A 13,790-nucleotide genomic window follows, 5' to 3' on the forward strand; every position below is an offset into this window, starting at 1 on the left:
GAGCTGGGGGCACAGGAGCCAGGTGCTGCTGGGGGTAGCTGGGGAACGGGGGTGAGGATGCATGGGGACTCTCTCCAAGGATGTGCTCCAGCTTGTTACCATCACGGTGGTCTTAAGGAATCCCCCCTCAGATCCTACGACTGAGGGTCCTCCCTGGCTCCCGCAGTCCAACTTGCTCTGCCTTCGGCACCCCCCTTCCCAGAATGCCGGATCCAGGAGACCAGCTCAGCAGAAATTTGTTTTGCCTTGAGTCCAGCCAGGTCTTTTCTCTAGTTCAGTCTTATTTGAACTGCCGCAAAAGCACCAGGCAGCTGGACTGGCAGGAGGACTGAAGGAAGCATCCTACCGGCTCCACCTGAGGCACCGTAGGAAAGCCATCCTTCACCACCCCACCCCCCTTCCTTCTGCTGACATTAGGACCTTGCTTTGGGCTGCAAATACTAGAGACCAGACCGGTGCACGTTTCCTACAGGAGAGCAATACTACCTAATGTATGGTTTTCACATAGGAGAGAGCCCACCGACCCCTCGGCAAGGTCCCGGTGCCACCTTGCCCTGCCGCGCTGGCTGCCCTGTTGATTCAGCCGGGGACCATTGTGTCTTTGGGAAGGGACTGTCACTCTTCAGAGCACACGGACCGGCTGGGCTCTGCTGCATAGTGCTTATCTCTTGGTGTCTGTAGCTGGTGAAGGGGCTTATGGCATGAATTCTTCCTTGATGGTCAGTGGGGACGAGGAGACTAGGTTCGGGGCACTGCTGCTGCAGAGGCCTCCGACGGGTCCCAGTGTGCCAACAGCTGGTGGGGTCGGTGTGGTGGTGCTGGTGGGCTGGCTTTGCTGCTGCATCTTCTTTTTGTTCACCTTCCTCTCCTTCGCCCTCCGATTTTGAAACCAGATTTTCACCTGCAGAAAGGCAAAGATGGTGATGAAGGGATGGGGGTGGATGCAGCAAAGGATGACAACTCTTAGGGTCCCCCTGGGGCAGGGGGTGCAGCCCAGAGTGTGGAAGAGAAGGGAGAGCGGTGGAGCAGGTGGGACCTTGGGCTGCAGCCCTCCCCCTCCCAGTCCCATCTCCAGCCGGGATGTGGTTTTCCTGGGACACCGCAGCACTGACCTGCCGTTCGGTGAGCCCAAGGGCAGCAGCCAGCTCAGCCTTGCGGCGGATGGTGATGTAGCGGCTGTAGTGAAACTCCTTCTCCAGCTCCAGGCGCTGGTGGTCCGTGTACACCACCCGGTACTTGTCTTTCGTCCTGGTCTTGCCTGGCAGAGAGAGCAGAGTTGGGGTGAGCTGACAGGGGATTAAGGGGAGCAGTGGAGGGGTAGGAACATCCCCAAGGGCATTGAGTTGATACACAACCACCTGTGGACAGCTCAGGAGAAATATGGCAATGCCCTTGGACCAGTGGAAAAGAAAGTCATGAGGCTTCTGTTGAATTTAATGCCCATTAGCACCAGGTTGTTTCTCTGTGTTCAAAAGTACCTGGGCTTTGGGGAAATTGCTTAGTGGAAAGAGCAGAAGAGATTCAGAGGCATCCTGAGAAGACGGACCACAAATCCCATGTACCATGACACACTGTCCCCAAGAGGAGCAGAGCTGCAAGCCCTGCTGTGGGCTGAGGACAAGCCGCCTGCAAAAATACAGCCTGGGAGGGCTGCTTTCTAGCAGAAAAATGCAGCCAAAAATAGCCCAGCCGTCTTCTCTGTTAGCTCCTTCATTAATACATACACACACAGAGCAAGCTGTGGAGCAAGAGCCAATGGCTTGAACTCTGCCTGGGCTGGGGGTCACGGGGTGTGCAGGTAGCACTTCAAGGAAGGACACCTATGACCAGAAGGAACAAGTCCCTGGTTCTTTCCTCTGCAGAAGAGCCCATGGGTGGAGAATAAACACAGCTGTGAATATTTGCTTCTCCACCCAAATTAGCAAAATCCTGTTCCAGGGCATCAAGAGGGATGGAGCCATGCCTTCAGCTAAGCAGCCACCGTCCTTCTGACTGGGAACCCAGCCATTTGTTTGCCTGACAAACATGTTTGCCCGTCTTATGAATTTCTGCTGCTGAAAGCAGTGCTGCCATGGGAAGGGGCAGGAGCAAGCCCAGAACAGCTCCATGGATATCACTGGGGCTGCCCTGGGTGTACCAGCATGGACAGGATACTGCCTATCACTGCTGCAGATGTGCAAGGAGAGATTTCTGGTGATCCAGCAACCTGTACAATTTCATCTGCAGCCTGCTGCCCCCAGGAAAGGGGACTTTTTTGTGCCTGCCATTCTGTTAATCCATTCCTCCTAACAAGTCCTTGGCACATCAGCAAGTTTGGGCCAAACTGGGCGAAGAAGCCTCAGCAGTATTAAATTCTGATCATAGTGAAAGTAGAAGTTTGGGTGGCGCAGAGCAAAGCTGTGCTTCAGAGACTCCAGAATGGACTCAGCTCTAATCAGACATCAGAGAATCTCCACAGAGCAAAACTCCAACCCGCAGGCTGCAAATCTGTTTCTCAACCAACTCAGTTTTATTTTTAAGGGTGTCTCTCCCTTGCTACCCCATTACAAGGAGACAGGGTCTTTCCTAAGGCACTTCTTATGCTGAAAGACAAGTGTAAAAGAGTATAGGAGGCAGGTCAACCCATGGCAACAGCACACTGTGAGTGCGAGAGGGGCTCCCTCGAGGTCATTTCCCTCACAGCATCCCATGGGATGCAAAAAGGCAGCTGATTTTCTACTAAATAAGAAAGAGCCAGCAAAGGTCCAGCTCTTGCCATTGGCCACCGAGCAAACCATGTGTGGCAGCACACGAGTGCGTGCACACCCTTGGGCACAAGCAGGAGCTGGGTGGGCACAGGAGGTGTCTTGCCCTGCTGGGACTTGACTCTGGTGCTCCCAGGCACAAAGCAGCAGCCCTGTGGTTAGCACCCAATTGCCATGACTATGTCACTCTCTGTGTCCTCCTGCCATTGCTCCCAGAGGTGCTGGCACGGGCTCAGCACAATGTGAGCAGGGTGATGGCCGAGGGTCCCAGTGTGGTCCCCAAGATGCACCGAAGCTCTCCAACAATCTATGGAGGAGGAAAGGAGCACACAAAGGCTGCAACATGACTGGGAATAGAAACCAGACCTCCCAGCACCAGGGCTGGGGTTTAGCCACTAACTCGTATTTGAGGGGTGTGATGAACTCAGCCACCGCCTTAGAGGGTGGGGAGCCCAGCTCAACCCAGGGCTGTTTGGAAGCGAACACCTAATCCCTTCCTACCACCACCGAGGGCAAACCTGCCTGAGGCCACACAGGGTGACTCTGCAGGTAAAAACTGGGTAAAAAGGTAATTTGATTGAGCAAGGTGTGTATGGAGATGTCTGCAGACACATGGCTGAACTGCAGCAATTCGGTGTGCGAGGGGTCGGCGGCAGCATTGCTGGGTGTTTGTCTCCTCCTTGGCACACACCAGCTATGGTGGCTTGAACAAAACTGGCCATGGGACAGTGCCAGGCTGGAGTGATGCCAGGGGCACCTGGCCCACGTGGGACCCCTCGCTCTCCCCTCGCTCTTCCACGGGGCCTCTGTCCTTCCCAGGGGGTCGGTGCCACCTCTTGCTGCCCCACATATGAAGGGCTTATCAGCGTGAGAAGGACTTCTGTATGCCAGCCCAGGGGGGACCTGTGCTGAATTTGCAAACGCGGTGATTCCTGGGGAGCTACAGAGTGAACCAGATGTGCCGGCTGAGATGTAAGCAAGGTTTAGCAGCTCCCTGAGAAATGGAGCTCCCTCTGTCTGCTGCCGGCTCAGGGACTGCGACAAGTTTTTTTCTTTCTTATATAGTTATCCTTTTTTTTTTTTTTAATTTGAAAGCAAAAACCTCGCTGAATAGATAATGACTTAAAAATGATCTTATTTGCAATATTGCTATTTGAACACCACTGCTTGGAGAAAAAACCTGACAGATAAAGTAAAAAAAAAAAAATAAAATAAAAAAAAATAAGGCAGTTTGTGAATACAACATCTGCCATGAATTTCAGCAGGAATTATCATTTCCTGCTGCAGCTGTAAATAGATCCATCACAGCTTGTTCTTTGTTATTCCCTCTTCACCATTCACCCCTGATGAAAACTGTGCTTTGCCTGGGACCTGGCGGATACCCGGCCCTGCCGAAGAGCCACCTCTGTGTGAGCTGGGTACCACTCTCTCACTGCCCCGTATGAGGTAGCAAAGACTCAAAGCAGAGGGCTCACGACCAAGCCAGAAACTGAAAGTTATTCATCTCAACTAATTGCTGGTTTCAGCGATGTTTGCTGAATTCAGGAATGTATTGTGGGTGATTCACAAGGAAAAGAAAAGGATTCACAAGAAATACTATTGACAATGAATAATTCAACTACCTTGAATATGGATGCTGGGTTACACTTAATTCTCTCCTGGAGAGTTTTTATGGCTCTGTGAAAGGAAAGAGGAAATTTGGGACAAGCCAGAGCTCCTTACGGGGAGTCCTCATACCTACAGGGAGTCTCCTCTGGAGACGTTGAAAACCTGTGTGGATGTGATCCCATGCCACCTGCTCTAGGTGAACCTGCTTTATCAGGGAGCTGGACTAAATGATCTCCAGAGGTCCCTCCCAACCCTGACTGTTCCGTGATTCTGTGAAACCCCGGCCCTGCAGCGGGTAGCATGGCCGAGCAGAGGGATGGAGCTGCTCCCACATTTCAAGTGAAGCCCCGTGGTAGTGGATCAGGATAGCCCAGAGATGATGCTGCTCCTGCACTGGGAGGGAGCATGGATGGAGTGCACGGGGTGCAAAGAGGGTGGTGGTGATGCCTCCTAGCATTTAAAGTCCTTCCTGCTTGCCCCCAAAAGACCAGGCAAAGGAACTGCTCAGGCAGTCAAATGAAGCCATTTTGCTGGGCTAGTGGGAATGGTTTCAGCTTTGGGATCAAGGCAGGGCCAATGGCTGCGTGGGGAGAGGGTATCATTACTACTGTTAATGTATAACCCTAATAGCACTCACCTGAGCCATGATTAGATAAGGGAATAGCTTTAATGTGCTGTGCAAATCCCAAGGGACGCGCTCCTGAGTGTGCAGGCACACGCACACATGCTGGGGGACGGGGTCTCAACCCTCAGTCTGGATCTCCTCTCCAGGGCATCCCTGCCCTGGGGATGGGGGTGCTGGAGCTCCTGCCCTGGACCAGGTCGGGAGCCTGGCAGGGGAAGGGGAAATCACACTAGGTCCCTGCAGCCACCATCTCAGGCTCTGCACCCTCATGGCCATGGCAGAGGCTGCCAGAGAGGTGGTAATTCACCCTGGCCTGCCAGAGGATGGCTTTCAATAAGAAACTGCCCCAAACACCTTAACAGATAAGGAAGAGGGGTATTTTGATGCTGGTGTTGAGCAGCTCTAAGAACAGCCGGAGAGAGGCTGGTTCAAACCAGGGAGGAAAGAGACTGTGAGGTGGCAGTGTCACCCTGGGAGGAGGTGGGAAATAGCAAAGGACTAAGAGCTGGCATGTGTTAATTGGAACTTGTCTTTTCTGGAGCCTCACAGAATGAGGCACCCAGCCCCGCGTGCCTGGCACAGCTAAGAGGGGCCAGCTCCAAATGGAGGGTCCCGATTTGCAGGACATAGACCTCCCAGCCACAGCAGGAGCAGCACAGCTGCCAGCAGTGAGGAACATAAACCTGTGCTTTTCTAAAGGTCTCTATTTCACAGGTCAAAGCAGCTCAAAATTGCAGCACCTGCAAAGTCTGGCTCCATGGGCTACGCAGCCATCAGGGCTCCGATCAGGGCAGCCGGGTTACAGCAGCCCCGACCCACTTGCTGGAGCCACCGGGATGAGAGCCCACCATGGTGCTGGCTGTCATGCCCCACTGCAGAAGTCCCCGAGGCCTGGGGACATGGGCACATCACATGGTGCTTTACACAGGAGGTGCTGGCATGGGGGACAGAGCTGTTGCTGCCAGGCTGGCCGGCCCCATGGCTGCTCAGCAGCTCTGCACGCCCCACTGCATGGTGGCTCCTCGCATGACTGACATGAAAAGTCTGGGCAACGTGCTCCTGGACCCACCCTGCGTGGTCACACCTTCCTGGCGATGCTCTGGCCACACACTGGCTCCATCTGTACAGCCTAGTCTGCCCGTCTGTCTGTACTGGGTAGCTGGTTCCGTCTGATGGCACTACAATATCCTAATGCTGAAAAGCATCAGGAGTGGAAGTCCCATCACCAGTGAGCACCAGGGAGAGAACTTGTACACAGTGGAGTTAAAGTGCAGCAAGATGGGGTACAACGCTGTTCCCCCTGGGTGGGTGCTTTCTTCCCATGATAAAGCTGCTTCATTCTGAATGAGCAGCACCTACTTGCAAAAAGGATAAAATCCTCACATCCCAGACGAATCAGTGCTATATCAGGATTTGCCATTGCTTCCCAGGGAAAAGTAATTTGTGAAAATCAAGGAAAACTCAAAAAAAACTTCCCCCTTCCCCCAGCATATCTTAGGCCATGCTACAGATGGAGAAACTGAGGCACAGAAGTGACTCCAAACAAGAGTGGAGCCCCAGGGTCAGAGCTATGGGCTCTGATTGCTGGTGGGACTCCCCGAACAGCTTAACCTTGTGTTGATCTGCAGCTCCCTGGGGGTAGCTGTCCCCCTGTCTCCCCTGTCCCCCCTCCCCGCAAAGACAGGGACAGCCAGCAGACCAATGCCCCATGACAGAGACCCCAGGCCCAGAAGGCGGCTCAGCATCTATAGCTCAGGAGCCTCCAGGCTGGCTGGAGCCACCCTCATCTGGCAGCCAGATGTGCTCCAGCTGTCTGTGCGGAGGGGTCGATGCTCCCTCTGCCGAGCAGTGACGATGGCAGCCGTGCTGGGCAGTGGTGATGCTGGTGCTCAGGACAGACAGCCCAGCTCATGGCGCTGTCCCTAAACCTACTGGAAACGGGAACCCTAAGGTCAGCAATGACAGTGGCAGGGGCTGAGCTGCCTGATGCCCTCCCTGTGCTTCCTCTGCCCACACTTGCTTGCTCCCTTCCTTTCCCCTCCAGCAGCAACCCCAAAGCACCCACGCTGCTCTGTGGTCTGGGAGAGGGGATAAATCTGGGCCCCTCACCCTCCCTGAGTGCTGGGAACCAGCAGGTCAGGGTTTTCACAAGCCTCCCCCTTCCCGTGCATGCTTCAATATCATCAGCTATTTTTCCCCTGCCGCTGGAAGCAGAGGGGTGATGAATGGGGCGACTGAAACGGGGCAAAGGACTGGAGCCGTGTGGCTTGCTTCATCACCTCGAGCAAAAAACGAACCCCTCCAGAGGGCAATCCTTCCTGAGATCCCTGCCTGAGAGCATACCCCTGCCAAAGCAGGCTGGATTCAGACAACTGCCAGGTGTCAAAAACTGGGTGAGAGAAACCACCCCACACCCACATACATATTTAATGTCTTTATACTGCAGAGGGAGAGGATGCTGGATGAATGCTCATCCGATGGACCCTGCCAAGACTCCCCCAGCTATGCTCCGGGTTGAGGAAATGGGCATTTCGGCCTGAAGGCAGGACTCATCTGTGGGCAATTGTGCTAGAGGTCTCTCCAAGGAGCTCAGTGACCCTCCTACCCCCAGGGCAGCTCCTTGGATGGCTGTTTGCCTGACATTGACCCAACCTGGGAATCTCTTCCTGGTGCCAAAGACTTCAGAGCAAATGGCAGTGCTCCTGTGGGCACCCACCAGCAATAAAACCTGACTCAGCTCGGTACATCATGCACTGGAAATGTTTCACTTACAAAACCATGCCACTTGTCTTGATGGCTTTTTAGTTTCCTGCACAGAGAGGATCAAGCTCGGTGCTTCCTAAGAAGCTGTGCTGAGTGTGTGACTGGGGATTATGTGCCTGGAGGTTATGGGTCTGGCAGAGCCAGGAGGCAGAGACCGGGGTCTGGTGTACGGGACAGCTGCACCGGGCAGCCTGGCTGCTGGGAAGGGGCAGAAACACCTGGGCAAAGAGCCAGGTGCAGGGAGTGCAGCCCGGTGCACAGCAGCACAGGCTGGCCCCAGCTGGGCTCTGCACTGCCAGCACAGCAGGATGGGGCCAGATCTGCACCCGCACCCACACACGAGGGTGAAAGCACCCCCCTTGCAGGCCTCATCTTCCTCCCAGGAGCTGCATACCCCAAGTTGCATACCCAACCCAAGGCGGTTGCAGTGAGCCAGTAGTTCCCCATCACAACCCTGAACACGGAGCACAGAGCAACATGACAGGAGATGCATCAACCCTGGGGGCAGCAGCCTAAGGCAGGGCATTGGGACAAGCATTTCCCAGCCCTGCAATGATTCTACCTTTTATTTTGTCAATGGGAAGATTCTTCCAGTTGCTTCTATGGTTCTATGAGTGCTGAGCTGAGCACCATCAGTCAGGCTTCTGGGCCAGGTCAAAGACCATACCAGTACGGGAAGGCAAGGAGTGGTGCCAGGGCAGTGCATGGGCTGGCCAGCGCATGCGGGCTGGAAACAGCGTGGTTTAGAGCATCACCTTCATGCCAGCCCTGCAACACTGAGCCCAAATCCAGCTCATCCAAATCTGCCACCTGTCTGGGCTTGGCCCAGCTGCAACAGGAGGAGGAGGACAGCAAAGCAGCGGTGGTCCTGCCTGGGCACCAGGTCTCCTCTCCCGCTTTGCAGCCTCATACGGCTCAGCCCATCCTTACCGGGGGGCAGCGCAAGGGAAGGATCCAGCCCCTTATCCAGGCGATCACAAAGCTAACAGCACTGGAGTGGGCGTCCTTGAAGGGTTGCCTGTAGGAAACATCTGTCATTGGCCAGAGGTTTAAAGTGTCCCTCTGCTAATCCCGGGGAATTAGCCAGCCAAACCCATCACGTAGGTACCGCCAGTGCTCCAGGGAAGCCCTTTTTGTTCAAGGAAAGTCAATTCTAGGAAAGTTTGAAAGGCCTGTACCTTGGCCAGCAGGCTAAGCAGTCAACAAATCCCAGCTGGGGCCAGGAGCAGGTTGTGGGTTAATAATTCAAGGGGAGAAGACCAATGGGGCCCAATGCATGCACACACCGAGTGACCCAGGGAAGCAAAGGGTCTCATCATGGGGAGCAACTGTGTGCTAAAGAGGGGTCCCCCACACAGGGATGAACCGTGGAAATGCACTGCCCTCCAGCCATTACTCCAAAACGTACCGTGCATGGCAGGAATGCTGCCTGTCCAGGGGAAATGATTCTGTCTCATTATTGCAAATTTTACTTTTTCCTCCAGCTTTCATGGACCTCACTAAGGCAACAAATAGAGCTGGAAAACTGAATAGTGAAAACAGAGACAGAAAACTGCATATCCAGCAAATCACCACTCGCCCATGCTCGGAGCATCACTGTTTACTCTCCATCACCCCAAAACCAGCCCAGGCACCGCGGGCACCGATACCACACAGAGCCCCTAGCCCATACACCTCCCCAAGGGATGCCCCAATTGCACTTTCACTTGCAATATTTAGCACTGCTGTGGCCCTGGCTCGATTAGTGACCTAAAAGCCAGACCCAAGGCAGTATCTGAGGATTTGCATAACTAAAGAGCAGAGGGTGAATTTCAAAGTTCAGCCAGCCACCTTTCCAGCCGCCTTCCTGAGCTTTTTATAGAGCTGGGGTGCAATTCACAGGGAAGTTTGCAAATAATTGTGAATAAGGAGGAAGCATGAGGCTCTGACACGCTGTTCGTGAAGATTTTATGAGCAGAAAAAGAGGTGACATCGGAGAGAGAAATGAGGCCTGGGGACATTTTCCAGCTTGGTTCCCTTTAACTCCCAATTTCCAGCAACTGGCCCTCTGGCATCGCAGTCCCTCCTGCTGCAGGGTTATCTTGGCTCAGCCAGGTGAAGCATGCACATATTTAGCAACAGGTATATAAAATCATCCCCTGGTAAAGCCTAACTCTGCAGTGAGTCACTGGGAGATTTCTCGTTGGCTTTTCTTCGGCTCTAGATTGCATTTGCAGAAATCCCCAACACACTCATATTCCCTGCGTAACATTTTCTCTTACCACTGCACAGCTCTTTCCCAAAAGCTTTCAAACTACAGCCAAGAGCTGTTTATACAAGGCAAGATAGAGAGGGAACCTTAATTTACAACCCTCTGAAGTATTATGATTTATAGCATTCACAAAGAAACTGTTGATATTTATAGCAAAAAACTCCATGTATTCATTTCCTATTCCCACTGTGGTGAGACAGGTAGTTAATCAATCCAGACTGATTAAAGTCTAGTTTATTGATTTCAATAAAACAATTCATCTAAGAATTCCACCCCTATCTATGTCAAGCTCAACTCTTCCCTGCTGTCTTTCAAGCTTAACGGAGAAAGGCTCTTTTTTTATTTAAAGGGCAGCCCTGGAAAACACAGGCTGCATCCCACTGTCTCCCAGTACATAGTCCCATCATGGCTGAATCCTGCAGCCTCCTGGCACCAGTAGCGCTGTGTTTGGACCCATCAGAGACACAAAGACATGTCCTTAATCTGCAAGTGCCTTAAAAAGAGACCTTGCTGGTCATCCATCCTAAGCAAGCACCACAAGAAAGGGGCTTTCACCCCAGCACCCATCCCTGCATCGCTGTGGCTACGCTGGGGCAGCTCCTCCTCTGCATGTAAAGGGAACAAGGCTGATTTGTTTGTCCCTTTGTATGTATTTAATCTAAGAGATACAAACTAAGCAACTAACGATATCTCTCCAGAATTCAATCAACTCAATTGTCATCTAACTCAATCAGAAGCACTTTCAAGCCCCTGTTTTATCTCGGGCCCCACTGCTGGGTATAAAACCATGCCCTTGATCCAGAGGAGATGTGTGCTGATGTCTTTCTTCCCTCATTAATTTTCCCTCTCACCTCTCTCAGAAGAAACGGAGATGTTCAGACCTACAAAACCTGCAGAAGTGGCTGGTTCGCAGCTGCATGGCGGGATTGCAGGATCACACCCCCCTTCCACCCTCCGGCAGAGGGAAGCCCTCAGCCCTGGCATGCCTGTGGGTCTCCATCACTGGGTATGGGGGGAGACATTTTTCCTAAATAGGTATATTCAGTGCTTAAAATGGGCCAGGAAATACCAATCCTGCCTCTCCCTTCCTCTTTCCAGACCGGGGCAGTTTTTTTCCATTTATCGGGATGTTCTGCCTGCTTCACTGCAGCCACTGATCCCACTAGGACAGCCCCATCCCCATCCCTGCCACGCGGATCTGGTGAACATGAGGAGCTATTTTCCATGCTGGAAGACCCCAGACACCTCTCTGCATGAGCCCCTTGTGTGAGGGTCTTTACACGGGGCTTGGCCAGCAGGGAGCCAGAAAGAAGCCTAAATTTGGAGACACTTTGCTAACAGGGAGCCCCAGCCCTCATCCCAGGGATAAGGGGCAGCGGTAAAAGGGAAAAGCAAAAAGCAAACTCTCCCGTGAGGGATGGCCAGAGCCACTCCTGTAGTGAGTTTGGCCCCAGCAGTGCTCTGCAGAGCTCATGGCCAGCACAGGAGAGGGACTGGGACAGCAGGTTCAGGCAAACCTAGTGGGCAGAGGGTCCCCCTGTGGGCAGGATGGGTCCAGACTGGGCTGGCAGCAGCGATAGATCGTAGCCTGGAGGGGAAGATGAAAGGGCATGGGCAGGACAGGACAAAGGGCCCTGCACCTCACCTCACTGCCAAAGGAGCCGGCCACCATCTCCATGACAAAGCAAATCCCTTGTCAATTTGGGCTGGCCCCAAGGGGGACCTGCCCAGTGCCTTTGAAGTGGGCAGCAGGGCCCCCAGCCCAGCGGGCAGGGAGCTGGGGTCACCCAGACACCTCCCCCCCCCCCCCCCCCCCCCCCGCCCCGCCTCCAGGTCAGGAGTTCAGCGGGGACAAGACCCCGGGGACTTGGGGACAGGGGGACAGGACCCTGGGGACATGACGAGCACCAGGTGCCCCCAGCAGCAGTGGGCACAGGAGCAGAGGCACCCACAAGCTGCGCCAATGCACGCACAGCATGCTGCACCCGGAGCACCCACATGCACCCTCCATGTGGCACTGTCCCCAAACGCACCACACTTTGCACACACACCACATGTACACACACGCACTGCACCTTGCACACACACCACGCACAGCACCATCCTTGACAAACAGCACCCTGCATGCACACATTGAGTGTGTAGCATCCCCCCTACACACTCGGTGAGACTATTGACGCAGCAAGCCCCATGCACACAGACTGCTTATGGTACCTCACACCACACAAGAGCCTACAGCACCTCACAAGCGTTGAACATCTTATATATACATATATATATATATATATATATATACACCCCACACACAGCACCTTCCCTCTGTGTATATACATAGGGTACCTTCCCTGCACACATACACACACTGCACATGTACGCAGCATAAGGCAGCTGGCACACACACATGTGCGCACCTCCCATACACAGGCTCGCACACTCAGCTGCTCGCTAACTCACACTCTCATGCACAGCTGCAGCCCCCCATGTTCAACCTTGCACGCATGGGACATCCTGCCCAGCACCCCCTCAGGGCTGGCAGGGCCCTGAGGTCCCAGGGGTCTCTGGCTCTGCCCATCCTACCCAGTGGTGGCAGACAAGGGCAGGGGTGCAGGGACAGAGGCCAGCTGAAGGAAAAGGACTTTCCAACCATATAACCCTGGCTGTCAGCAACACAGAAGGACAGTATCTTCCCTTCCCATCCTCATCTTCTGCTACCTCAGCAGTGGGGTCCCCCTGCTCTTTGGGGACCAAGCGCCATGCGGAGGGCAGATCAAGCATGTTGTCCCTCCCAGCAGTCCCCATGCAGGGAGAGCTTCAAGCCCAGTGATCCTCTGCAGCGGGGAAGGTGCGGGGTGCAGGGCTGGGGGGGTTACCTTACCGCTGTTGCTGGTGCTGGGAATGCTGCGCCTCATCCACTCATACGGGGTGCGTCTCTGGGCGTTAGGGGAGAGCTGGGGGACCGAGCTGCTGATGGGTGGAGGCAAAAGTCCAGAGCCTGGGGGCTGGATGGGGTTAAAATCTGGGGGGCTGAATCCAAACTGCCCTGGGCTGGCAGTGGAAGGTGTAGCAGTGGTCCCGTAGGAATGCCAGTCCTCCTTGGCAGGGGTGTAGGGAGAGCCCCAGGCGGCTGCTGGCTGCCCGTGGTGCGGGTCGTTGTTAATCCCAGGCACATGGTGGTAGCTGGCGAAGTCCGAGTACTGGGGCGGCCCCGGCATGTAATTCTGGGGGTTGAGGTTGAGGCTGGGATGCCGGACAGGGCTGGGATACATGTTGGTGTCCTTATCCAAAAGATAACCTACATACATCTTCCCCGTCCAGCTCCGCACACATGCTGCGCTGCCGTGCCGCCGACTGCGGCCGGGCTCGGTTTGGCAGGGAGGCGGCCGCCCCTCCTTCACCGCCACTCACCTGGGCGCCTTGGGGAGCTGTGTCCTGGGGCCAGGCACCTCCCTGCCCACGGGCTTTTATTGGGCCCAACCTCTCGCAGCATTTGCATTGAAAGGCAGGTTTGCATTTCAAAGTGCAGGAACCCCAGCGGGTGAGAGGGGCGAATTCAAACCTCCCACCCTGGCTGCAGGGGGATGAGGTTGTGGGTGACCCTGGGGGCCACTGAGGACCCCATGTCCGCGCTGCTGTCACTACCCCACAGGTGTCCCCAAGCCACTGGATGTGGTCCCTTTGTAGCAGCCAGCTTTGGAGACACTAAAGCATCATGGGCGTCACCCACAAGGATGCCCCAAGGGAGCCCACCCTGTCCCTGCAGCCATCCCTACCCCAGGAGCAAGGTGCCTTGAGCTGAGCC

General features: G+C 54.5%; 1 protein-coding gene across 1 annotated transcript; it reads right to left on the minus strand.

The window, feature by feature from the left end:
• Window positions 1-644: 644 nt before the first annotated feature.
• CDX1 (caudal type homeobox 1) lies at window positions 645-13,428 on the minus strand. The gene is made up of 3 exons (XM_005440606.2): window positions 12,867-13,428; window positions 1,113-1,258; window positions 645-901 (listed from the first exon to the last, which is right to left on the minus strand). Exons 1-3 carry the CDS (start codon window positions 13,291-13,293, stop codon window positions 695-697), a joined length of 780 nt encoding a protein of 259 aa, XP_005440663.1. The 5' UTR covers window positions 13,294-13,428; the 3' UTR covers window positions 645-694.
• Between the last annotated feature and the right edge of the window lie 362 nt (window positions 13,429-13,790).

The sequence above is a fragment of the Falco cherrug genome, chromosome 8 (genome assembly GCF_023634085.1).
Source record: "Falco cherrug isolate bFalChe1 chromosome 8, bFalChe1.pri, whole genome shotgun sequence".
Classification (NCBI taxonomy): Eukaryota; Metazoa; Chordata; class Aves; order Falconiformes; family Falconidae; genus Falco; species Falco cherrug.